At 48.4% G+C, this 24785-nt stretch overlaps 1 protein-coding gene across 1 annotated transcript; it reads left to right on the forward strand.

Moving 5' to 3' along the window:
• Window positions 1-2373: 2373 nt before the first annotated feature.
• Window positions 2374-24785, forward strand: SDHA (succinate dehydrogenase complex flavoprotein subunit A; the record flags this gene model as incomplete). The annotated part of the gene is given in 14 exon segments (XM_014586319.2): window positions 2374-2458; window positions 3099-3260; window positions 3722-3865; window positions 4410-4574; window positions 6207-6355; window positions 8325-8449; window positions 11505-11673; window positions 12580-12775; window positions 13553-13724; window positions 16589-16707; window positions 20213-20324; window positions 20507-20637; window positions 22302-22415; window positions 24438-24785. Coding segments are annotated over 14 exon segments (1930 nt in total), but the record flags the coding sequence as incomplete, so codon positions are not given.

A 24785-nucleotide genomic window follows, 5' to 3' on the forward strand; every position in this document is an offset into this window, starting at 1 on the left:
TAGAGCCACCATTGGAAGGTGACAGATCAGTCAGGCACCCTAGAGCGTGTTCATATACATTGCTGTGGGAGGGGGAAAAGTTACATTCTCCAGGTCTTCTAATGACAGTTTATGTAATAAAAGTTAGATAACCTCTCCTCTCTGGGTGCTGGGGGGTCTAGCCACACCCGGAACAACCACGAGCCATGTGTTGGCATCCTTTTTGTTGGTATATTGGGCCACCTTGCTCATATCTACTTGAATACCTCAAACACTACCTCCTTATTCAGTCATCTGAACTTTTTTTTTTTTTTTTTGGAGAGAGATTTTTTGATATAGGGCACATGTGCTTGCCAGAGAAAGAACGTGAGAAATCACCCCCCCTAGGGGAGGGGGATGGCTAAACCGCAATCCCTTCTCCTCTCAGGATTTTGGACACACACACCCCCAGCATGAGTTTTAAACCGCTAGGTCTGGGACTCGAATCAGAGTCAACTACATGGGAGTCTAATGACATAATAACCATTACATCATCTGCAGTCCTTCTGAACTTTTTTTATTTTGAAAGAGCTTTTTGTTTTGTTTTTGCTATAGGGTGTGTGTGCTCACCAGAGAGAGAAAGAAAGAAAGCAAGAAATCATCCCCTAAGGGGTGCCATAATCCCTTCTCCTCCACTCCCCCCTCAGGATTTTGAGCACATGCGCTTGCCATGCATGAATTTCAAGCCCCTGAGTCTGGGATGCAAACCGCAGGCGGGCGTGTGGGAGTCCATCCATGTAACCATTACACCATCTGCTGGCCCCAGTCAGCTATGAAACAAGGTATAAGTATTCTTTTAGTTTATATTTCCTCATTATTTATATTTCTGTTAGAGAATGTTTTATAAATTCTCAAGAAAATTAGATTAATAACTGATGAAAAGTGAATTATCAAAAGACAGAAATTGGGTTAAAATAGGGCTTTCCAGTGCTAGCAGGTGGCGTGGTGGTTAAGGTGCTGGATCTCACAAAGCTGACTCTGTGGTTCCAGTCCTGGACCTGGTAGCTTGAAAAACACACTGATCACATGTACGTGCCCAAACTCCTGAGAGAAGAATGGAGAAGGGATTACAGTGTGGCAATCCCCCCCAGAGGCTAATTTATCACGTTCCCTCTCTGTTTCTCTCTGTCCAGCGTATGCACGTGCCCTATATCAAAAGTAAGGGGACCAGCAGTTGCCATAATGGCTATGTCGCTGGATTCCCATGTAGTTGACCACGGTTCAAGTGTCAGACCCAGTGGCTTAAACTCGCCGGGCGCGTGTACGTGAGTGCCCAAGATTCCGAAAGGAGAATGGAGGAGAGGGGATTACGGCATGGCCATCCCCCCTGGGGGATGATTTCTTGCTTTCTGTTTCTCTGGCGAGCACACACCCTACAGCCAAAAAAAAAAAAAAAAAAAAAACCTAAGGAACTATTTTGTAATTGGAGCTGTTAGACTGGAACGTTTGTGCCAGCTGTCATGTGGCCTGGGAGTTAGAAAGCCCTGAAAGCAAGAGCCCATCTTCGTGTTGGTCAGGGCCATCCTGCCATCTAGTCCTGGCCTGAGTCCTTCCCCCTTATTGGGGAAGTTGTTTATTCAGACAACTCAGTTCATTTTGTAATCCCCGCTCGAGTGTCCTATAGAATAACGTCATCAGTGATCTTCTAAAATGTAATGAGCAGAAAGGTGAGCATGTCCCCTAAATGGCCAACTGCTTTTCGCCTGTGGAGAATGTCACTTCTCCCACTGGGTTTTGATTTCATAAAAGCAGTTTTCCTGGGTAAATGTTTCTGGGATGGGACATTTAAGCCAAGATGTGGCAAGTTGTAGAGGCTGGCCAGGGCAGAATGGCCAGGCAGAAGGAACAGCAGGGCCATGGCTGTTAAAGCCTAGCGTGGCTGGAGTCTTTGTGTGTACAGTGAAGGGACACACCACTTGTCTCTCTGAGTCTAACGGCTTACTGTTAGACCCTCGGTGCTATTTCTCCTGACCACAGACCTCATGGACCTTTAGAACTCTAGCATGGCTATAATTGTTATCTGTCTTCCCATTCTCTACTAAGTAGCATCATCAATGAAGATGTTAGAGAGAAAGAGAAGCTTTTTCATTTTCTGTCTGAACCACTGAATATGCTATTTAGAAACATGCTTCATCTAGAAGGGATTTTCCTGGAGGGAAGGCAGAATCTCTGTACCCCTTGGGCCTGCCCTTCAAAGTTAAGTAGAGAGTTCCAGCTGAGTTGTCTTAGGTGAATGGGAGCACCTGAGAACAAAACAAAAAGGTGAGCAGTTTGTAGGGGACATTTTAATTACAGTCCCCTCATAGCTTTTGTTGTCCCTTTGAGACACTAACGCTCTTATCTGTTTTTGCAGCGGCCTGCAGTATTCCAAACAGGGACCCGTGGTTTCCATTTCACTATTGATGGGGATAAGAGGGCATCTGCTAAAGTTTCAGATTCAGTAAGTTCGCAGCTTTTTGTTCCATTAAGATGATTGTCTTGGCTTAGAAAGGTAATGATCTATATTGGATTGTCTTATTATATTTGAGCGTTACACACATTTAAAGGGTAAAATTCTCAGCGTGGGCTTGGAACTGTGGTGCACCTCAGTGTCAGAGGGTCCTGCCGGACATGCTCATGTAAAAGTCTGTTTCTTCCAGTCTCTCCATCGCAGTAGAGGGGCACTGCGCCACGTGAAAGCTCAGGTCTATACTAGCCATATGTGCATGGGTACAGACAGGAAGAGAAGAGATGAACAAGAACGACCCTGGAAAGAAAGCCCACACTCAGCACTGACAGTCCAACTTGGGTTGGTGCTTCCCTTTGCTGCTTTGGCTCCCTACTTGGTTAACAGGATTGACCATTAAGACCCAGAAATACACTTTTCAGATATAAGATTCTAGCATTTCTGGCTGGTGAGCAACCCCTCTGTCGTCACAATATCTGACTGTCGAGCCTTCTCCCTGTGAAGGTGTTCCCACTGTGCCTGAACACAGTGTGCAGGGCAGCTGCGCTCTCCTCCAGGCTCTTCCTGTAAAACCACAGGCTCAGCGTTTGCCTTAGTCAGACACATGATTGACGGGTGGCTTTTTATCTTCCAGATTTCTGCTCAGTATCCAGTCGTGGATCATGAATTTGACGCAGTGGTGGTAGGCGCTGGAGGGGCAGGCTTGCGAGCTGCGTTTGGGCTCTCAGAGGCAGGGTTTAACACGGCGTGTGTCACAAAGCTCTTCCCCACCAGGTCACACACTGTTGCTGCACAGGTAGGATGAAGGTCCCCTGGATGCTCTCAGCACTGTGGGGTCCTGCACTGTCCCACTCTTCCTTAGCAAACTTCTCCCCATTCCCCAGCCACATGCCTTCTTCCTGCATCATACTCACTGAGCTCACTCTCATTCCGGGGTTTCCTGTCTGGGGACCTTGCAGGACCAGCTCCTTGTTACCACTCCTGACTGGGCCCCAGCACACCTGGGTGTGCTGACCACCTACTAGCAGGGTAGTGTACTTTGTTCCCAGCTGTCCGCCTTGAACTGCCTCACTGCGCCAGCCTCCCTCCCCCCTCAGTGCTCAAGACGCCTTACTGTCTCTGCTAAGGAAAGCCAGTCCTCAGGGCGAGTAACTGCAGAGTGACTGGCTGTTCTGAGCCTTGTCCTGGAGAGGAGATTGCCAGAGAAGCAACTGGGGCTCCCATTTGAAGCTTGTAAGGAGTGCTTGGTGTTTCCAGGGAGGAATCAATGCTGCCCTGGGGAACGTGGAAGAGGACAACTGGAGGTGGCATTTCTACGACACTGTGAAAGGCTCTGACTGGCTAGGAGACCAGGATGCCATCCATTACATGACAGAGCAGGCTCCCGCCTCTGTGGTTGAGGTAAGATGGCGAGCTCTTGGGTCTTCACCATACTCACTCAGCTCATGGTCTAATTCTGGTGTAAGAATAGGCCTAGAAAAAGCTTGAGAGACACAAGCAGCCATGGTCAGCCAAGAGAATGATAATGAGCAGAGCTGATCATGGACATCTTTTCTATGACCATCTGTTCAGTGTATTTTTAAAACTTTGTTGTAGGATGCATGTACTCTCTGGAGAGAAAGAATGAGAAACTACCCACCAGTGGGGATGGCCACACGGCAGTCTCCTCTCTTCCATGCTCCTCTCGGGATTTTGAGTTTGCATACACATGCACCCAGTCAGGGATGAACTATAGTCAGCCATGGTGTATAGCCACCTCATCTACTACGCTCCCTGGCTGGCACTATTCAGTGCATATAATAAGGAAACTTACCTGAAACACTGACATTTTCTGGAATGTGTTGTGTCTGGCTTTGCAGGTTTGTGTTAAAGTTTAGTGTAAAGTAGCTGCAAGTATTTCAACTCCCTGAAAGTAATAAGTTTTTGTTATTTTTAATTTTCACAGCTAGAAAATTACGGCATGCCATTTAGCAGAACTGAAGATGGGAAGATTTACCAGCGTGCATTTGGTGGACAAAGCCTCAAGTTTGGGAAAGGCGGGCAGGCCCATCGCTGCTGCTGTGTGGCTGATCGGACCGGCCACTCACTGTTGCACACTTTGTATGGAAGGGTGAGGCCACCTTGGGTGCATATCAGGTGGGACACAGTCTGGTCAGGCGAGGCTGTGGCAATGGAGACTGGAGTGGCTTACGAAGAAGCAGAGAATAATTCCATAAGACACACGTGGAAATTGTGCATTTGAAATACACAGAGGCTATGAAAAGCTATCTTTAAGGCAGTGTGTTATTCTTTGTATATTTCAGAAAATTGAGTTGATCATACGTACAAGATTTGAACGTGTGATCTGCCACTCAAAGTATAAAAACAGTGCATAGCAAGTTCACAAACACCTCAGTTCACAAACTGATTAATCTGTTTTAATACTTAACTGTTTTTTTGTTTGTTTGTTTTTTGAGAGGTTTTTGCTGTAGGGCGAGTGTGCTCGCCAGAAAGACAGACAGAGAGACAGAAAGCAAGAAATCACTCCCCAGGGGGGGATGGCCACACCGCAATCCCTTCTCCTCCATTCTTCTCTTGGGATCTTGGGCATGCACACACACGCGCCCTGCGTGAGTTTAAGCCACTGAGTCCGGGACGCAAACCACATTTGACTACATGAGAGTCCAGCAACATAGCCATTACGCCAACTGCTGGTCCCAATACTTAACTGTTAAAACTGGATGAAGCCAGGGGCCAGCAGATGACGGGTGGTTAAGGTATTGGGCTTCCATATGGCCAGCTGCAGTTTGAGTCCCAGGCCCAGAAGTTTGAAAAATCATGCCAGCTATGTGTGTGCATGTGCCTAACATCCCAAGAGGAGAGTGGAGGAGAAGGAATTTTGACATGGCCATCTCCCCTGGGGGTGATTTTTTCACTTTTCTTTTCTCTGTCTCCCGCTCTTTCTCTTTCTGGCAACCATACATGCCCTATGATAAGTGGAAAAATAAAAGAAAAAAAATGAAAAATATTAGATGAAGCCTGGAGGAGCTATAGTCACTGTCAGTCAGCATAGCCAAATAATATTCTCAGCCGAATTGGTGGAGGTCGTTATACACAGGGTTAGGACACTAGCAGTTGCCCTGTGACTGCGTGTGTGACTACGAGTGTGCCTGGACCTTTGTGTCTCAGGAGTTGTCATGGGGAGCTGGCCCAGGCTCGTGAGAGCTGCTCACATAGGCACCGTGTCCAGGCTGGCAGTGCTGTGCCTGTGCCGTCTCTGCGGTGGGGAAATGTGCTTCTCTGCACTGTCCACGTGGCAGCACCAGGTACTCTGGCCATGGCAAATGTGGCTGGTGTAACTGAGGAGCTAAAAGTTTGTGCTTCATTTCAATGAAGTGGCCATGTGTAGCCAGCAGCCACACCCTGGACATTGACCTCATGGTCTGTGGCTTTACTCTGGTGCCAGGCTCTGAGAGGGTTTAGTGCAGCCACCGGAGAGCCAGGAGTGGGAGTCGGTGCACCAGCTATTCGGAGCTGTGGCTCTTCTCTGGGGTGGCTGACCTGTGTCTGAGGCTCCCTCTGCTGCCCCACGTGTAGAATGCCTTTCCTGCCCGCAGTGTGTTATTGGCACTGTTGGAGGTGTGACTTCATATGCTACCTAGACCGAGTTGAGTTCTTTACTCTGTTCACAGGAGCTCTCACTTCACGTGTTGGCTTATCACCTACCCGGTGCCACTTAGAATGTGGGGTCTTCTCTTTGTAGTCTCTGCGCTATGACACCAGCTACTTCGTGGAGTATTTTGCCTTGGATCTCCTGATGGAGAATGGGGAGTGCCGTGGCGTTATCGCACTCTGCATAGAAGATGGGTCCATACACCGCATAAGAGCGAAGAATACTGTTATTGCTACTGGGTAGGAACCTAACTCTTATCATATTTCATGTCTCTATAAAAATTAAGACATTTTTATTCAGAATTTTTTTACTCTGATGCAGATTCAGGCAATGGTAGAACCTTGTGGGGGTGATCTTCTTTCCCAGCTTTGATTCTCCATCTGGGGAGGAGACAGCAGTCACACTTGCCTTGGAGGTGGGCAGGAGTGTGGTGTGAGCTTGACGCCCCTGAGGGCCATGCAGCTCACTCTTCCTGACTGCCGGTTACCGCAGCTTTAAAGAGTCACATGGCATTTTCTGGAATAACTTCTTTTGTTTTTGTGAATACTGTGTTCATGCTGATTCTTGGAATAGATACGTGCTACTTGCTCACATGAGAATAAGTAATCTTATTTTATACAGTCTGTTATGTATCCATTCTCTTTAGCTCCTATACAGCTAAAGAAACAGGAAAATAATAGATGGGGAGATAGTACCTGCCAACCATATATCCAATAAGGCACTAATAACCAACACACTTAAGGGACTCACGACTTCCTAGTGAAGACAAATGCCCATTCAGAATGGGCAAGGACTTAGACGTTTTTTTCAAAGGCATACAGATGGGCAGCAGGTATGTGGTGAGGTGCTCAGCATCACTGCTGAGGGAAAGGCAGATGGAAACCACAGTGAGCTGTCCCCTCTCACCTGCAAGGATGGAGAAAGAAGACCCTGTACCTTGTTGGTGGGAATGCAGGCTGGCATAGCTGTTGCAGAAAACAGTAGAGCAGTTCCTCAAAAAATTAAGCCAGAACTGCCTTATGACCCAGCAGTCCCATGTTTTGGTGTATGTACAGAAGGAAGGAACTCGGTAGCCTCGGTAGCTCAGAGATAGCCTCACCCTGTGTTCATTGTAGAGTTGTTTGTCGTAGCCAGACATGAGAGCAGCCTACGGGTTTGCCGGTGGATTTAGAACACATAATAAACAGATTCTGGATTGTGACTCAGCCAAAATGGAGGAAATCCTATCATGTGTAATAACACTGGTATACTCCCATGACATTACACCAAGTGAAATAAGCCAGGCTCGGGAAGTACTGCATGACCTCATATGTGCACTCCTTAAAAAGTCACACCCAGAGAAACAATATCAAGGCTGGTTGTCAGGAGCTGGGAGGGTGCAGGTTGTGGAGCTGGTCAGAGATACAGCTAGTAGTTGTATCTAGATGAGTAAGTTCTAGAGATGTAATGTGTGACAGTGTGGTGGCTATCAGCAATAACGTAGATATGAATGACATTTCTGAAAGTGGATCTTTGGTGCCTACTGCACAAAGTCGTTCATTCTGTGAGGTGTTGTACTAGCTTACTGTGCATTTGATTCTCAATGTGTGCGTGGGTCAAATCATCACGCCGCATACCCTAAGTGTGTGTAGTTTCTTTTGGTCAACTATGCTTGATAAGCTGACAAAGAAGAACAGGAAAGTAGAGAAAAATGGGCCCGGCCACAGCACTGCATGTGGGCACTGCCACTGGGGAGGCCAAGTCTGCGTGGATGGCCCAGGTTCAAGTGCCAGCACTCCCTGAACGGCCATCATGGTGGCAGCACGGAAGGCCCCAAGTACTTTGGAGGCTGAGGCAAGAGGGTCGTGAGAGTGAGACCTAGACAACCCACACACGCACACATACACAAAAAACAATAGAGAAAATACTGAATTCATAGACATGCTAGAATTTTTATGATAAAAGTCATGTATACTTATCAGGGAACTTGTTCAGCCTACACAGAGTACTAAAACACAATTACATGTCCCTTCTCTGTTCCCCAGGCTCCCATCTCTTTGCCTGAGGTAGCAATACTACAAACATGGCCCCAGTATTTTGTATATGTGGACACAGGTGTGTGTTTTGGGTATACACGCACATAGAAATGGCGTCCGGAAGGTGGTGTCCTAGGGCCGCTTGTCTAGGTGTTGTGGCTGCTGTGTGCAGTCCCTGCTCTCTCATTTCCAGAGGCTATGGACGCACCTACTTCAGCTGCACATCCGCCCACACCAGTACTGGTGATGGCACCGCCATGGTCACCAGGGCTGGCCTTCCCTGCCAGGACTTGGAATTCGTGCAGTTCCACCCTACAGGTAGGTTGCCGTGCCCTGGCTGGCACTGGGCTCCTATGTCTTGCAGTCACTCCCTCTCGAGTTCGCCTCTGCTTTCATGGACTACCATGCCTAAGATTCTCTACTAAGTTTTTCTACTCAGGTGCAAACTTAAATGTCACATCCTCAAGGAGATTGTTTTTCCTGCTTCTCCCCCCAAAAGTGCCATTCACATCATACATACTCTCTAAGGAGCCCAAACCTTGCCTTAGCGGTGCTTACCCAGGAGTGAGACAGTGCTTCAGTGTCCCTCTCCCCGTGAGGCCTAGGCCCCTTGGGGGCATATTCTAGCTCAGTGTCCAGCATATGGCAGAACCTCAGTCAGTATTTACTGACAGTGAGCACCCTGGGAGTTAGGGAAATGAATTTGACCAGAGAAGGCATAGGTAGGTTTCAGTTTTGTAGGGAGAGCATCAGGCTTCTGTTGTAACAGGGCGAGCTGTGATGGGAACCCGTGTGCCATTGGGACATGAAGCTCAGCCCATCTGGTGAGGGGAAAGGCCATCATGGGATGTCAGGTGGTCGAGGAGGAGTGGGAGTTGGAGACAGCACAGGGTGACAGCTGGGGCCCCAGGTGTGGGGGCCGTTGCCTAGAAGTGAGAGAGGGGTGTACACGTGCAGATCTGCCTCTGCCTGAGGTGTCTCTTGTCTGGGACTCAAGGGTAGCTTTTGTGTCCTCAAGACTGAGGAGATGCAAGGGTGGCAGCAGCCACCATCACACTGAGACCTGTTTTCTCTTTGTCGGCAAAGTCTTGTGATCCCTGGCAGGGGGGAAATATTTTTCTGTGCAAAAATACATCATGACTTTTCTGACAGCCCAATAGAAAATACATTCATTGTTTTTTTATTACTACATAAATAATTTCTTTAAATTTTGCTGCATGGTATATGAACTCACTGGAAAAAGACAAGGTAGGGAAGAAAGTGAGAAAGTACCACTCAGGGTAGCCATGCTGCAGTCCTCTTTTTTTTTTTTTTTTTTTTTTTGGGGTGGGGGGTTTTTCTTGCTATAGGGTGCATGCACTCACCAGAGAGACAGACAGAAAGCGAGAAATCACCCCCCAGGGGGGATGGCCATGCCGCAATCCTTTCTCCATTCTCCTCTCAGGATCTTGGGCATGCACGCACATGCGCCCAGCGTGAGTTTTAAGCCACCAGGTCCAGGACGCAAGCCACAATTGACTACATGGGAGTCCAGCAACATAGCCATTACACTAACTGCTGATCCCTGCAGTCCTTTTTCCTTCATTCTCCTCTTGGGTTTTTGGGCAGACATGCCCAATGTATATTTCAAGCCACTAGATCTAGAACCCAAACTGTGCTGTTGGACATGTGGGATCCAGCCACATTAACTACCTCACCACTGGCTGACCTATGTATGAATTATTCTTTCATGTTGTTTTATATTATATTTATACATACATATATATAAGGGAAAGTGAGAAATCACCCCCAACCCCAGGTTGATGGCCAGGCTATAATCCCTTTTCCAGTCTCTTAGAATTTTGGGCACCCATGCACACACACCTGGCGTGATTTTCAAGCTACCAGGTCTGGGACTCAAACCTAGGTGGGCCATGTGAAACTTCGGCACCCCAACTGCTATGCCACCTGCTGACCTCCATATATTTTATTGTTAAGTTTTGCTATAGGGTGTGTGCGCTTGCTGGATTGCAGAGAGTGAGAGAAAAGGTGAGAAATCACCCCCAGGGGATGGTCACACCACAATTTAGTCTCCTCTGGGGGTGTTGGGCATGTACACACATGTTCCTGGTGTGCTTTCCAATTTGCTGGGTCCAGGACTTGAACTACAGCTTTGCTTATATGGGATCAAATGCCTTAACCTCCATGCCACCTGCTGGCCCCCTATACTGTTCTTATCCAATAAAGAATTACTGTGTTTCTGAATTCCCTCGTAATTATTCAGAGCACCATTCCTTATACTTCCCTGCTATGTATAGAGAAACTACATCCAAAAAGTCATCGAAACTAGGAAAAGTGATAGAAATGTAAGAATTGCATTTTTGTGGGCTTGCCCTGTAGCCTCTTGGTTAAGGGAGCCAGATCCCACACGGTCCACCATGATTCAAGTCCTGGTCCCAGCAGCTGGAAAAACGTTTTGGGTACATGGACACATTTGATCAAAATCCCAGCTATATGTAAGAGCGGGGGAGGAAGGATTATGGTGTGCTTTCTTCTCTGGTGATAAAACACACTCTTGACAGTTAAAAAAGAAAATGCATTCACAAGGTAACCTTTTTGGTGTGCTAATGAAAATGCTAGCTTTCAAGTTGCGTTGTTATTTTTGGTCTCCTTTGTTTAATCCAAGACTTTGGTGTTCATCTTTTTTTTATATTGAGGGACTCAGAATCAAATTAAGATCAGACTCCATCACATTTTCCCAGGTTTGAACTTGGGCTCTGCCTTTCCCAGCTATGACCAGATATTTATTGAACTAGAGCTCACCTTTCTCCAAGAATGAGGAAGTGTTACCAGGCCATTGCAGAATTGCAGTTAATGTAGGCAAAGCAGCTAGAACTGCCCCCAGTATAGTGTAACAGTAATGGTTACTGTACTGGTTCTTCAGATAGACATTCTTAAACGGTCCCCACAGTGTTACAAGACACCATTGAAAAGTGAGACCTAGACAGGTAACATTTGCCGGGCACTGCTGCTCAGCCAGCTGAGGCCACACAGGAGGCCTGGCCTGACACCCCAGAAAGCCCAATGTAATGGGGCACATCTGTGGTCCTGCCTTTCTGGGGGCTGAGACAGGAGGATCACAACACAGCAATAGCTTGTCTTTTCTTGTCCGTCTCTCTCTCTCTCACACAATCCTTATTTTAAGATCTCTAACATACACTTGTGATCAGCACTGGGCGAAGTTGTCCGTGGGTGAGTATAATGCCCGTTGCCTACCCCTCCCTCTTCCTCCCCCTCTTCCTCAAAAAAAAGTCTTTAAAGAAATACTCTGTGCATCAGGAGAAGAGGCGGGGCTGTCCTTGGTTCTCAGGACTTGGACGCTGGTCTCTTGCAGGCATCTACGGTGCTGGCTGCCTCATCACAGAAGGGTGCCGGGGAGAGGGAGGCATCCTCATCAACAGCCAGGGCGAGAGGTTCATGGAGCGCTATGCCCCCGTCGCCAAGGACCTGGCATCCCGAGACGTCGTGTCTCGGTCCATGACTCTGGAAATCCGTGAAGGAAGGTCCGTGCAGTTTCCTCAGAGAGGCCTGAGTGGGCTCACATGGGTTGTGGCCTCGTGCCACCATGGGCATGTGCAGGTCGGGTTCGCGCATATCAGAAGCTCATGTGGGCCTGGGCTCACGTGACCGTCTCTTCCTTTGTGGCTGCGTAGGTGGTGGCTCTTCACAGCAGCTCAGGGTCCGGTCAGGCGCCGTGTCCAAGTTCAGTTCGCTGCCCACCTCGGTCAGCACAGCCCCTGTACCTGCTGGCTGTCAGCTGCATGTGTGCAATGGTTTCATAAAGACTCACATTTTAAAAACTTTAGCCAGTTTAATGCAAATCTTGAACCTGCGGAGCATAATTTGTGTGTGTGTGTGTGTGTGTGTGTGTGTGTGTGTGTGTGTGTGTGATAGAGAGGGGAGGGAGACACACCCCACCTGAAGTCAGGTTGAGGCCACAGTTGTCGCAGCAGCTGTCTGTGTCTTACCTTTCAGTGAAGTAGCCTGAGACTTTACTGTTGCCTGAAGTGCCCTTCAATGTAGTGATACTTACCTGCTTTTAGAGGGTTTACGTTCTAATATAAAAGTTGAGAAGTCAAAATAGTTTGAGAATCTGACATAGGTAACTTTCTGATATACTTACAAAGGAAAATAGAGTGAATCATGGTTTCCAAGACAGGACCATGGAGGCTGTGAGGGTTTGGGGTGGGTGAGACATGGCGTAGGCGTGTTTGGGCCGGGACTGCCCTGTTTTCAGCTGCGTCCCAGCGCGTGGTACACATTTATGAAAGAGCTGGTGAACACATGGTCCTAGATGCATTTTCTTCGTCATGATCAGAGTTGTAGCTCATGTGCTTCAGTGCTCTCATAATATTAGGCTGGCTCTGGCTCTGGCTCTTCACTCATTACGCACTGTTCTGTTTTACCAGAGGCTGTGGCCCTGAGAAAGATCACGTCTACCTGCAGCTGCACCACCTACCCCCAGAGCAGCTGGCCACACGGCTGCCTGGCATCTCTGAGACAGCCATGATCTTTGCTGGCGTGGACGTAACCAAGGAGCCAATCCCCGTCCTCCCCACTGTGCATTATAACATGGGTGGCATTCCCACAAACTACAAGGGGCAGGTGACAGCAAGGGTCCTCACCCATAATGAGTAGGGTGGGGTCGATGGGCCTGCTGCAGTCAGCCCTCCAGATCTGAGAGGAGAAGACACACGTCTCCTCCCGATAAGCCCTGTGCCACTGGGTAAATCAAGTGCACTTTAAGCTGCTCTTCCTGAGGCAGAGGGAGGCCTCTGCTGTCCTGGCTGTGTTCTCACACCTCGATAACTGTTCAAGTTATTCATTCTTTTCTCCTCAGTAAATAGTCTCAGGTACAGTATCCGCAGGTCTGCCCGTTTCACGATCACTCTTCTATGTGATCTTATGCTGTTTTAAGTGACCTCGTCCCTCCGGTGTGATCCTGTGAGCCGTCAGGGTCTGTGGTTCAGGAACCGGTCAGGCAGCCCGTTTGCCATCCTCGTTGGCAGGGGTGGGAGTTGTTCCTCTCCCTTCTTAGGTGAGCCGTGAGTGGGATCTGAAATCCCACTCTGCCCTCTCCCTGTGTAATGTCCTGCTGCCTGCTGGCTCTGCCTGGTCTGAGCCAGGGTTGCCGAGCCAGAGACAGTGGTCACCTCTGAGGCAGTAGCAGAGTCCTCAGGAATGTGCAGTGTGGGAGCAGAGTGACGGATGCTGACATTGGGGGTTCTATGGCCTTTCTCTGGCCTCGCAGTAGGGAGTGCTGAGGGGCAGACTGGGAGTCCGGGGGCCCCTCTTCAAGGACACAGGACAGATACCCTGTTTGGGGGGATTGGGCCTATTGAGATGTGGATACCTGACATTTCATCTGAAATCTCCCTGCAGGTTCTGAAGCACGTCAGTGGCCAGGACCAGGTCGTGCCTGGTCTGTATGCCTGTGGAGAGGCAGCCTGCGCCTCTGTGCATGGCGCCAACAGGCTTGGGGCAAACTCACTCTTGGACCTGGTCGTCTTTGGGCGAGCATGTGCCCTGAGCATAGCAGAGTCCTGCAGGCCTGGTACGTGTGCTCTTCCAGTCGCCAGGCTGCATCAGAAGGCAGGAGGTTACAGAGTTGATCTGTTACTTGAGGTGCTTAGTGCTCATATGGAGGCAGTCTTGTTTTTGTTTTTTTTTCCTCTCGCTAAAAGTGACAAAACAGAAATCCAGAGAGTATATGATAGTAATGTTGGGACTAGACACAGGCCAGGCGGGGCTGACAGTTAAGAAGGAAAGTTTAGCTTTTTTTGGCAGAGTTTCTTTTTGCACTCAATATGTTCTGCTTGAAAAATTTAGTATAAGGACACTTTTGTATTTTTATTTTTGCTTCAGGGCACATGCTCTTATCAGAGAGAGAGACTGAGAAATCCACGTCTGAGGGGATGGCCACTTCTTGTTCTCCATTCTCTTCTTGGGATTCTGGGCACTTATGCACATGTGCCTGGTGTGACTCTCAAGCTGCCAGGTTCAGGACTTAACCCCTGAAGCTGGCCATGTGGGATCCAGCACCTGACCACCGCACCATCTGCTGGCCCCAAGGACGTTGTGTTCTTTTGTTTGTTTTGAGAGATTTTTGCTACAGGGCACATGCGCTTACCAGAGAGAAAGTGAGAAATCACCCTCCACAGAAGATGGCCACACCACAATCCCTTCTCTTCCATTCTCAGGATTTGGGGCACACATGCACATGTACCCAACATGAGATTTTTAAGCCTCTAGGTCCAAAACTTGAACTGTGGTTGAGTACATGGGAGTCCAGTGATGTAACCTTTATGCCATCTCCTGGTCCCAAGGACATTGTTTTTTGAATGAAACTTTCTACATGTTGCTTGCTTGATATATATATCACTAATTTGCAGTGAAATGTGTTAAACTGTAGACAGATCAATGTATAACTTAACTTAGGCATTTTAAAAGTCATAATACTTCTTTATTAAAAAAAAAAAAAAAAGATGATTCAGAGCAAACGACACAAAGCACTGGGTCCTGGCTCCCACCTACAGTGAAAGGGTGGCCTGCAGCAGGGTGTGTAGTGGCTTAGGGCACAGTGTAGAAGAGCACCATGTGCTGGGACACGTGTCCACCTGTATACACCAAGGACAGGGCAGGTTCTGTGCTCTGGCTTCCAGAGGGTCTTCACTGTGGTTCTCCAGCCTCTTTGTCCCGAAACAGTGATGCAGGGTGGACAGGGTGCAAGGGAACATTCTGTGGCAGGGCTGTTGGGGCCTCTGGGCCCACACCCTTCCCAGATGTCGCTGGACTAACTGTAGTATAAGTCTGCTATTTCCATAGAACAGATGCTTTGTATGGATTGAAGTGATGCAGTGGAAACCAGCTCTGTCCTCCACCCAAAAACACCACTGTAACTGTGACAGAAAGTGCAGGAACTCCGTCAGACTCCCTAGACCTGATGGCAGCTCGGGACACGTGTGTGGACATGGCACATGCGTGCTGTGACCTGCCACTCATCAGCTGTGGAGGCAGGGTGTAGGCCCCTCATCCCTGCCCCAGACTGTGCTCACTTCACTCGGGAACCCTGACGTCATTGGTTGTAGTGAAGACAAACAGCACTTTTCAGACCAAAGCAGAAAATTTGAGATTCCTTGTCTTTGAGAATGAGGAAAAGTTTTGTAAGAATACCTTGGGCTTTTACATCTGAGGAGTCCACTAACATTTAAGAGAGTTTTAAACTTAGCAGTAAGAGGAGTATGTTGCCACAGGTCCCAGATTCATAGGACGACTCTGTGTGACTCTGTGTGTCGCATTGGAAAGGGCAAGCGAGGGAGGAGGCCCGGTGGTGTCTCAGAGGCCGCGTCCCAATAGAAAAGCCCTCCTCCAAGAATGACACGGCACCGTGTTTTATTTGTCTTTTGTTAAGAATGAAAAAAGTTTTCCTTGACACAAATTTATTAAACATTGAAAAAGTTTAACTCCTGATCTCTATCCTTACTGTGGTAGCAGTTATGGAAATCTGTATGTCTTAAAATTTGCAAAACTGTCTATTGAAAAAAGTTAGTTTTGCTGAATGGTCATTTCCTAGAGCACTCAAAACAAAGGGAAAGCAGTAGCCAAGAAGCGCCCTGCCTCAGGAGCAGCCAGGATAGCCCGTCTCCTGCTCGGACTGCCCATTGAAGGGGATGCTCCAAAATATATCCCCCCAAAATAAATAAAACCTTGGAAAACATCCTAGAAACACTTTAGGAAGGTAAGAGCTGCAGACTTTGAGGTGCAGATGCAAGCACACAGGTTGAACCTGGCAGGTGACTGACAGCGAGCCTTCCCTGTCCTGTATAAGGACAGCAGTTGTGGTTGGCCCTGGGAAGAGGTCACAGAGTGCTGAAAATCGCGATCTGGAGGGTGTCATTTTTTCCTTGTTTGAGTAGCAGTACAAGGTCTATTTGTGTCAGCCTCATGTTAAAGATGTTTTCTATTTTGTTAATTGAAAGTTTACCTTCTGGCCACCCCTGGTGTGTCTACGTAGTTCTTTAAAAATCAGCCCAGGGGCCAGCAAGTAGCGTCATGGTTAAGGTGTTGGACTCCCCACATGATCGACCATTGTTCAAGTCCTAGACCTGGTGGCTTGAAAGTCACGCCAGGCACACCCCCATGTGTGCCCAAAATTGTGAGAGAATAAAGGAGAGGGGATTGTGGCATGGCTATCCCCTGGAGGGTGATTTCTCACTTTGCCTCAGTCTCTATCTCCCCAGCGAGTGCACACACGCTACAGCAAAAAATCCAAAAAAATATAAATTGGTCCTGTCTGTAGGTGGCTCCTCAGGGCAAGGCTGCGCCAGCCACAGTAGCCCCTGAGTGGCTGTGAGGCGCTATAATTCAAGGTCCATTGACTTTTCAAGAGTTAATTGTCTCTCTCTTTTTTGTTTTAAGGAGATAAAGTTCCTCCAATTAAACCAAATGCTGGGGAGGAGTCTGTCATGAATCTTGACAAGTTGAGATTTGCTGACGGAAGCACCAGAACCTCAGAACTGCGACTCAGCATGCAGAAGGTGAGGCCTGGGCTCACTCGGGAGGGAGCGGCTGCTGGCTCCGGGGACAGCACATCACTCACTGCCACCAAGAAGCAGAAGAGCCAGGAGGCCCGAGCTAGACGAGTACATGTCTCCTACCAGTGGGCTGTCCTGGGCAGATGGCAGGAGGAGGAGGAGCGGGGGGTGGCAGGGAAGCTTGCTACAGCAGGCAGCTTCTTTTTAGTAGTCCTCCTGGGAGTCTGGTACGACACGTGTGTGTACATCTTGTTGCAGAGGTCAACGTCGTCATTTCTGACCTCGAGAGGGCTTTGCTAGAGAGCACGTGGCTTGCCAGAGAGACAGAGATAGAAAGCGAGAGATCACACCACACCCCTCGGGGAGGATGACCACACCACAGTCCCTTCTCCATTCTCCTCTTGGGATTTTGGTCTCACATGCACACGCATGCACCCAGCATGAGTTTTAAGCCGCTGTGTCCAGGACTCAAATCGCAATCGACTATGTGGGAGTACAGTGACGTAACCTTACACCATCTGCTGGTCCCTGAAGTATTTTAAAAATGGGCTTCTTGCTACCCCAAAATAAAATCAGGGAGACCGGGAGAGTGGACGGTAGTGGGAGACGAGTCTGAGCAGTGATTCGTGTCAATAGGTCAGCACTGTCTGCTGGACCTTTTTTTTTTTTTTTTTTTTTTTTTTTGCTGTAGAGCATGTGCCCTCGCTAGACAGATAGAGACAGAAAGCAAGAAGTCACCCCCCAGCAGGGATGGCCACGCCGCAATCCCTTCTCCTCCATTCTCCTCTTGGGATCTTGGGCACGCACTCACATGGTCCCGGCGTGAGTTTTAAACCACCAGGTCTGGGACGCAAACCGTGGTTGACTACGTGGGAGTCCAACGACATAGCCATTACGCTAACTGATGAGACCCTCTGTTCTGATGGACGTGCTCTGTGTCCAGCCTGCCAGCAGCTAGCCACAGATGTAAAATTTTAATTTTCTTTCATTTCAATTTTAACATAAATAGCTACGTGTGGTTAGTGGCTATTATATTAGATAACACATGTTTTGATTAATAAAAATTTAAGAAATAGGGAACTTTAATTTTTTGCCATAGGATACATGCGCTCACCAGAGAGAATGAGAGGGAAAGTGAGAGATCACTGCCCACAGTGGGGTGGCCATGGCTCAGTCTCCTCTCCTTCACTCTCGGGGTTGGGGATGCACACGTGCGCGCAGTGTGGTTTTCAAGCCTCTTGGTCCTGGACCCAACCACACAGGTGCCGTGTAGGGGATCTAGCCGCCTACACCACCATGCCACCGCTGGCCCCTCTTAGACATTACAGTTTTACAGTTACATTGGGTTGTCCAGAAAGTCATGACGTGTTTTTCTATGCACAAATGCATCATGACTTCCCTGACAACCCAATATATTGTTCATTTCAATAGAAATGAAATCTATTCCATTTGAATTATAAATCTACATTTATTTGGTATTGACAGAGACAGAGACATTTAGAGGAAAAAGGCAGAGTCCAGAAATAGGCCCAAGTGGGTGCTGTGACTTAGCATGTAATAAAGGGATTTGTAGTGGCCAGTAGATGGCGTAGTAGTTATGTCATTGAGCTCCCACTTGGCTGACTGTGGTTCGAGTCCTGAACCCAGTGGCTTGAAACTCATGCTTGACGTATGTGCGTGCATGGCTAAGATCCTGGGAGGAGAATGGAGAAGGGATCGCAGTGTGGCCAGGAGATGATTTCTTCCTTCCTATTTCTCTTTTTCTTCCTCCCTCCCCCCTCCCTCCCTCCCTCCCTCTCACTCTCCCTCCCACTCTTTCTCTCTCTCTCTGGTGAGCACATGCACCCTATGGCAAAAACCCTCTAGGAAAAAGGGGGGAGATTTCAAAGAGTAAGATTAAAGGTAATTCAGTAAATGGTTTCTGCCCATTTCATAGGGAACAGGGGTAGATCCTTATCTCATGGCAGGCCTAAGGGAAACTTCAGGTTTTTAGAGGTTTTCACTATAGGGCGAGTGCGCTCGCCAGACATACAGAGAGAGACAGAGAGACAGACAGAAAGCGAGAAATCACCCCCCAGGGGGGATGGTCATGCCGCAATCCCTTCTCCTCCATTCTCCTCTCGGGATCTTGGGCATGCACGCACACGCACCCAGCGTGAGTTTTAAGCCACCGGGTCCAGGACAAGAACCGCGGTTGACTACGTGGGAGTCCAGCGACATAGCCATTATGCTAACTGCTGGTTCCCCCATAGCACATTTCTTATGAGCATGAACAATGAGACTATAAAGGAACTTAGTGTATGAGGTTGTTGTTTTTGTTTTTTGTTTTTTTTTTTTACAACCAGAAGATCGGTAGGCAAGGGGCCACAGGGTAAGTTCCCAAGACACACACTGCTCGCTGTGCCCAGGCCTTCACTCACACCACCTTTGCACTGGTTTATGTCACCGAGGGGGGGGTCTCTGGTCCATCACACTAACTGCCAGGGCACCTGAGTCAGGTGCTGCAGGGTCTGCAGGGCAGTAGCAAGCTGGCAGTATGGCTCGTCATGTGCCTTCCAGAGCATCATCCTCATAAGGTGTGGGCTCTGATGCCTCCCTTCTGGCTATACTCCACAGACTGCGCCAGAAGTGCACATTGTGCCCCTCGGTGGTTCTGTGTGGACTTAGAACATGCATGTAGTGGGAACACAGAAGCATTTAAAGCTGTTGTCAAACTTCATTTTAAAATTCAGAGTTGGACCAGCAGGTAATGTGGAAATTACAGCCTTGGATCCCACATGGCTGACTCTGCAGTTCATATCCCAGACCTGCCAGTTCGAAAAATACATCAGCCACTCGTGCATGCATTCCCGAAATCCCAAAGGAAAAATGGAGGAGAAAGGGATGTGGCATGGGCATCCCTCTTGGGGGCGGGTTTCTCAGTATCCCTATCTTTCTGTCTCCAGAGAGCACACATACCCTATGGCAAAAGTCTTTAAAAGAAAAATAATGATAAAGTAACAGTAAGCAGTTTGAAAAATACACCAGGCATTTGTGTGCTTGCCTGAAATCCTGATAGGGGGTAGAGGTGGAACAGAAAGGATCGTGGCATGACCATACCTTATTGGGGTTGCTATCTTCTCTGTCTCTGGAAAATGCAAGAGCTTTTTGGCAACTTTTTTGAAAAATTAAATTAAGAGGGGCCAACAGGTAGTGTGGTAATTAAGGCACTGAACTCCCACGTGACCAACACTGTTCGAGTCCTGGACCTGGCAGCTTACTTTCTTTCTCTCTCTCGCTCTAGCTCTCACTCTCACTGTCTCTCTGGTTAGCACACATTTCCTATATACAAACTAAAATAGTAATAAACTTTAAAATTAAAATTCTGAGTATTAAACTCTGTCTGAATTTTCTAATCTTCTGGTGACAATGATGTCTTACATAAAGTGAAATACAAGAGGTCTAAAGGTTGGGCTTTTGGAGTGGCGTCTAAGAGCTGAAAGCTCGCAAACAGCACTTTGTGTTACAGTCCATGCAAAGCCATGCTGCAGTGTTCCGTGTGGGAAGCGTGTTGCAAGAGGGCTGTGAGAGAATCAGCCAGCTCTATGGAGACCTGAAGCACCTGAGGACGTTTGACAGGGGTGAGCAGAAGCATTGGCCGATTGGCCAGGGGCTGCCTTCTGCAGGGTGGGCTGCCATCTGTCCTGCTTGCTCTTGCATGAAATGAGCCTTCTGTGGCAGTACAACTGTGGCCAGTAGCTGTGTGTTAGTGAGCCACAACATAACCTGGAGTGGCGTGTGACGGGATCTTGTGTGTTCCCAGGAATGGTGTGGAACACGGATTTGGTGGAGACCCTAGAGCTGCAGAACCTGATGCTGTGCGCACTCCAGACCATCTATGGGGCAGAGGCACGGAAGGAGTCACGAGGCGCTCACGCCAGGGAAGACTACAAGGTGCGCCTTGCCCTCTGCCCTGAGTGCTCCTGGTGGCTTCTCTTACCTGGTGTTGCCCACTTCCCACATGTGTCTCTGCTGTTTCACTCCATTTCACAGAAGAATAAGGACGAAGTGGGGGGTTTTTCCCAATAATTTTCATACCTTTGTTCTGTCTTCACCGGTGTGACCTTTCTGGCTTTGGAAGGAGACGGTGCAGTGCAGCATGTAAGCAGAATGCACCTTACTCTCACTGAGGCCACGGTTAGATGTGCAGCTGGAATGCCAGGGCTAGGAAATGCAGCTGTGTTTATTGAATCACAGCCACAGGCCCTGTCCTCGTTTCAGACCTGCCTGTGGTTTGGGAAGGTATTGTAGAGCCTGATCTTAGGGCCTCTACTCTCAACAAATTGGTTGAGTACACATGTCAGATTCTGCAGAAGAGAATATTTGGCGAATAAAAGTGAAACCCACAGAGAAGGGTGTTTGGAGTGTAGATATAAGCTCAGGGCAAACTGTTCGACGAAGGGGGTAAGACAGACACAGGCTTGGTCCTGGACCATAGTGCTGTGGGGCAAAACTCTACAGATCCCTGAACAAGGGCAGCACAGGAAAAATCGGGTTTTTCCTTGATATTTCACTATTCACTAATCGGGGCTGGATTGCACTTGCCCTGCTCCTGGTTTGAGGGAAGGGGTGGTGACCATGTCCCTAGCATGTACTGCCTGACAGGAAGTGTCACTCTCGGTTGCAACAGGTGACTGAGTTTGTTCCATTGTTGTATAATTAGGGAATGTGTTGACCCTGTTTATCTCCACTTACCTATCCCTCTGCCCATCCCTCACATACCCTTTCAGCAGAAGTGGCCATGTATGTGAATCTTTTTATTTGAAGAAGCCCTTATGTTTTAACTTAGAAGATTTAACTTAGTAGCATTCACTTCCTTTCTTGAGTTTTTGAAATGTATAATAAATTAGAACATTTTTAAAAAGGCTAAAGGGACCAGCAGTTAGCGTTATGGCTATGTCGTTGGACTCCCACGTAGTCGACCGCGGTTCGAGTCCCAGACCCGGTGGCTTAAACTCACGCCGGGCGCGTGTGCGTGCGTGCCCAGGATCCCGCGAGGAGAATGGAGGAGAAGCAATTGTGGCGTGGCCATCCCCCCTGGAGGGTGATTTCCTGCTTTCTGTCTCTCTGTTTCTCTCTGTCTGTCTGCTGAGTGCATGCGCCCTATAGCAAAAATCTCTCCAAAAAAAGGCTAAAAAGGCTTAGGCAGTCTCTCAGGGTGCGGGTCAATTTTTAGGGTGCGTGTAGGATGTCTGATTTGAACACAGACTCTCCAGGAGTTTAGAGAGAGTGCAGGCGGGAGCGGCATGCTCCACTCAGCTCGCGGACCCTGGGAGTTTAGAGAGTGTGCAGGCGGGAATAGCATGCCCCATTCGGCCTGTGGACCACGGGAGCTTAGCGCGTGGACTGGCGGGAATGTCACACTCAGGCTCAGCTGCTGGCCGCAGCCCACTGATGAGCGCATGGGCTCTGGGGGTCCTGACCTTGCCACAGTGTTGACTCGGGCTGCAGTGGTAGGGCATGTGGGCGTGGTCCTGTGCGCCGTTTCCTCGCTTGCCTTGTTCTCTGATTATATGGATCTGGGAGTGACAGGAAGTTCGACTGCATTTCTTCTGCAGGTGCGGATTGACGAGTACGATTACTCCAAGCCCCTTCAGGGGCAGCAGAAGAGGCCATTTGCAGAGCACTGGAGGAAGCACACCCTATCTTACGTTGATGTCGCGACAGGGAAGGTATGTGGGAGCTGGCACCTGGGCTGTCCTGCCATTCTGCAGTTGGCCTTGGTGGTTTGAGGCATCACTAAGGAGGCGCTGCGTTCGTCAGAGCCTGCAGGTGGTTCAGAGGAGCAGTCAGCTCCCACGTAGTAACAGGAGGAAGGGCCCTGGGCAGGGGCACAGATGTTGGAGGCTTGGTGACAAAGTTGGTGTTGATTCTGGGGGCGCACAGGAGGGTGCCCTGGAAACAGCCAGCCGAGATGGCAGGAGAGCTTGCACTCTTCCCGGTGAAGCAACTGTGTCTGCGTGCCGTTTCTGCTGCATGTTGAACATGAGAAAACCGAGAGGTGAAGCTTTACCCGTGAGCTTTTTCCCATTTGTAGATGATCTTACAGTCATTTCTCTGGGTCTGCAGAGGCTCACCCTGCAGTGGTCACTCACAGAGGGCGCCTGCCTGTCTGACTCGGGCTGTTGTCATCTTCAGAGTTATCGGGAGAGCTACTTTCTCACGGCATATAGACTGTGCTGCTTTTAGCACAAGTCTGCTCTTAATAGTGTATTGGGATTTTTACTAAAAAAATTCATGCTCATCTTAGAAAATACAGAAAGTGTGAAAAGAATAAAAACACTTTTTGTAGTTTTGTCATACTTATTTATAAGCCCATCCGTTCAAGATGATCACCCCTGACATTTGAAACTTTCCCTTCAATCTGTGTGTGCATGCATGTGCAGCACCTGTGTGGTACAGATGCATAACACATAGTTTTTTTGTTTTGGGGGGTTTTTTTGGAGAGGTTTTTGCTATAGGGCACGTGTGCTCACCAGAAAGACAGAGACAGAAAGCAAGAAATCACCCCCTGGGAGGGATGGCCATGCTGCAATCCCTTCTCCTCCATTCTCCTCTCAGGATCTTGGGCACGCACGCACACGCACCCAGTGTGAGTTTAAGCCACCATGCCTGGGACTTGAACCTCGGTTGACTACATGGGAGTCCAGCAACATAGCCATTACGCTAACTGCTGGTCCAGCATAGCACATAGTTTAAACAGCGTGATGGTCTGTGCAGGGCTTACCTGCTCATGATGGAAGCATCTTTGTCAAGTATTAAGAATCTTGTTTGGTGCTATTTAATTGGTCCAGCACTCTGGATTTATTGTAATTTCTGTATCTAGACCCTGCTGTGCTCTTATATCACTTGTAGGGTTTTGTTTTTTGTTTTGTTTTGAGGGGGCTTTTTTTGCTGTAGGACGTGTGCACTCGCCAAAAAGAGAGACAGAAAGTGAGAGAAGTCAATCCCAAGGGGGGATGGCCACACCATAATCCCTTCTTCTCCATTCTTTCGGGATCTTGGGCACGCACGCACACATGCCTGGCATGAGTTTAAGCCACTGGGTCCAGGATTCAAACTGCGGTCGACTACATGGGAGTCCAGTGACATAGTCATTATGCCATCTGCTGGTCCCAAGTTGTTTTTTCTAACTTCACCAGAGAGCATACGTGCTTGACAGTAGAGGGAGAAAGCAAGCTGCATGGAGAATGGTCACACTGCAGTGCCTTCTCCAACTCTCTGTCTTGGCACGGTTCTGGATGCACATGTACATGTACCTGGCATGTTCCTCAAGCTTACTGGGTCTAGGGCTCCAGCCGCAGGGTCAGCCATGGGAGAGAGAACCACCATAACTACCAGGCCACAGAACTGCCCCATTTTTTAATTTTTTAAGTTTATTACTGTTATTTTTAAATTTGCTATAGGGCACATACAATCACCAAAGAGTGAGAGAGAGACAGAGACAAAGTCAGAAAACAAGGTCTAGAACTTGAACCATGGTTGGTCATGTGGAAATTCAGCGCCTTAACCATCATGTCACCCCGCTGGTCCCACCAGCCCCACTTTGAATTTTTATTGAAAGACACTTCAAGGAATATCTTTGTCATTAAGTTCTCATACCTGTGAATTTACTTCTATAGCTGAGTTTTTCGAAGCCATCATTAAGAGAGGGCTATTTGTGCTCTAACTTACCACTCCCTCTTCTGTTCAAGGTCACTCTGGAATACCGACCTGTGATCGACAGAACCTTGAATGAGGCCGACTGTGCCACCGTTCCCCCTGCTATTCGCTCCTACTGATGAGGCCAGTGGGGTCAGAACCTGCTGTTGTAATTATGTATGATAGCTTATGCATGTTGTTCATATCACAGTTGTCCACACAGTTCTATATTCAAGTGAAGAAGGGGGACATCCGAATAGAGATTGACCCCGTCGCCAGCAGCTTGCCAGCAACTCAGCAGCCAGGAACTACCACACTGACTTTGTCCCTTGCTTCGTTCTTGTGAAATGATAAAACTGGGCACGATTGTTAAATAAAGCATAAATGAACAAGCGTCTTAA

This window comes from Tupaia chinensis, unplaced genomic scaffold (assembly GCF_000334495.1).
Source record: "Tupaia chinensis unplaced genomic scaffold, TupChi_1.0 Scaffold000020_1, whole genome shotgun sequence".
NCBI classification, from domain to species: Eukaryota; Metazoa; Chordata; class Mammalia; order Scandentia; family Tupaiidae; genus Tupaia; species Tupaia belangeri.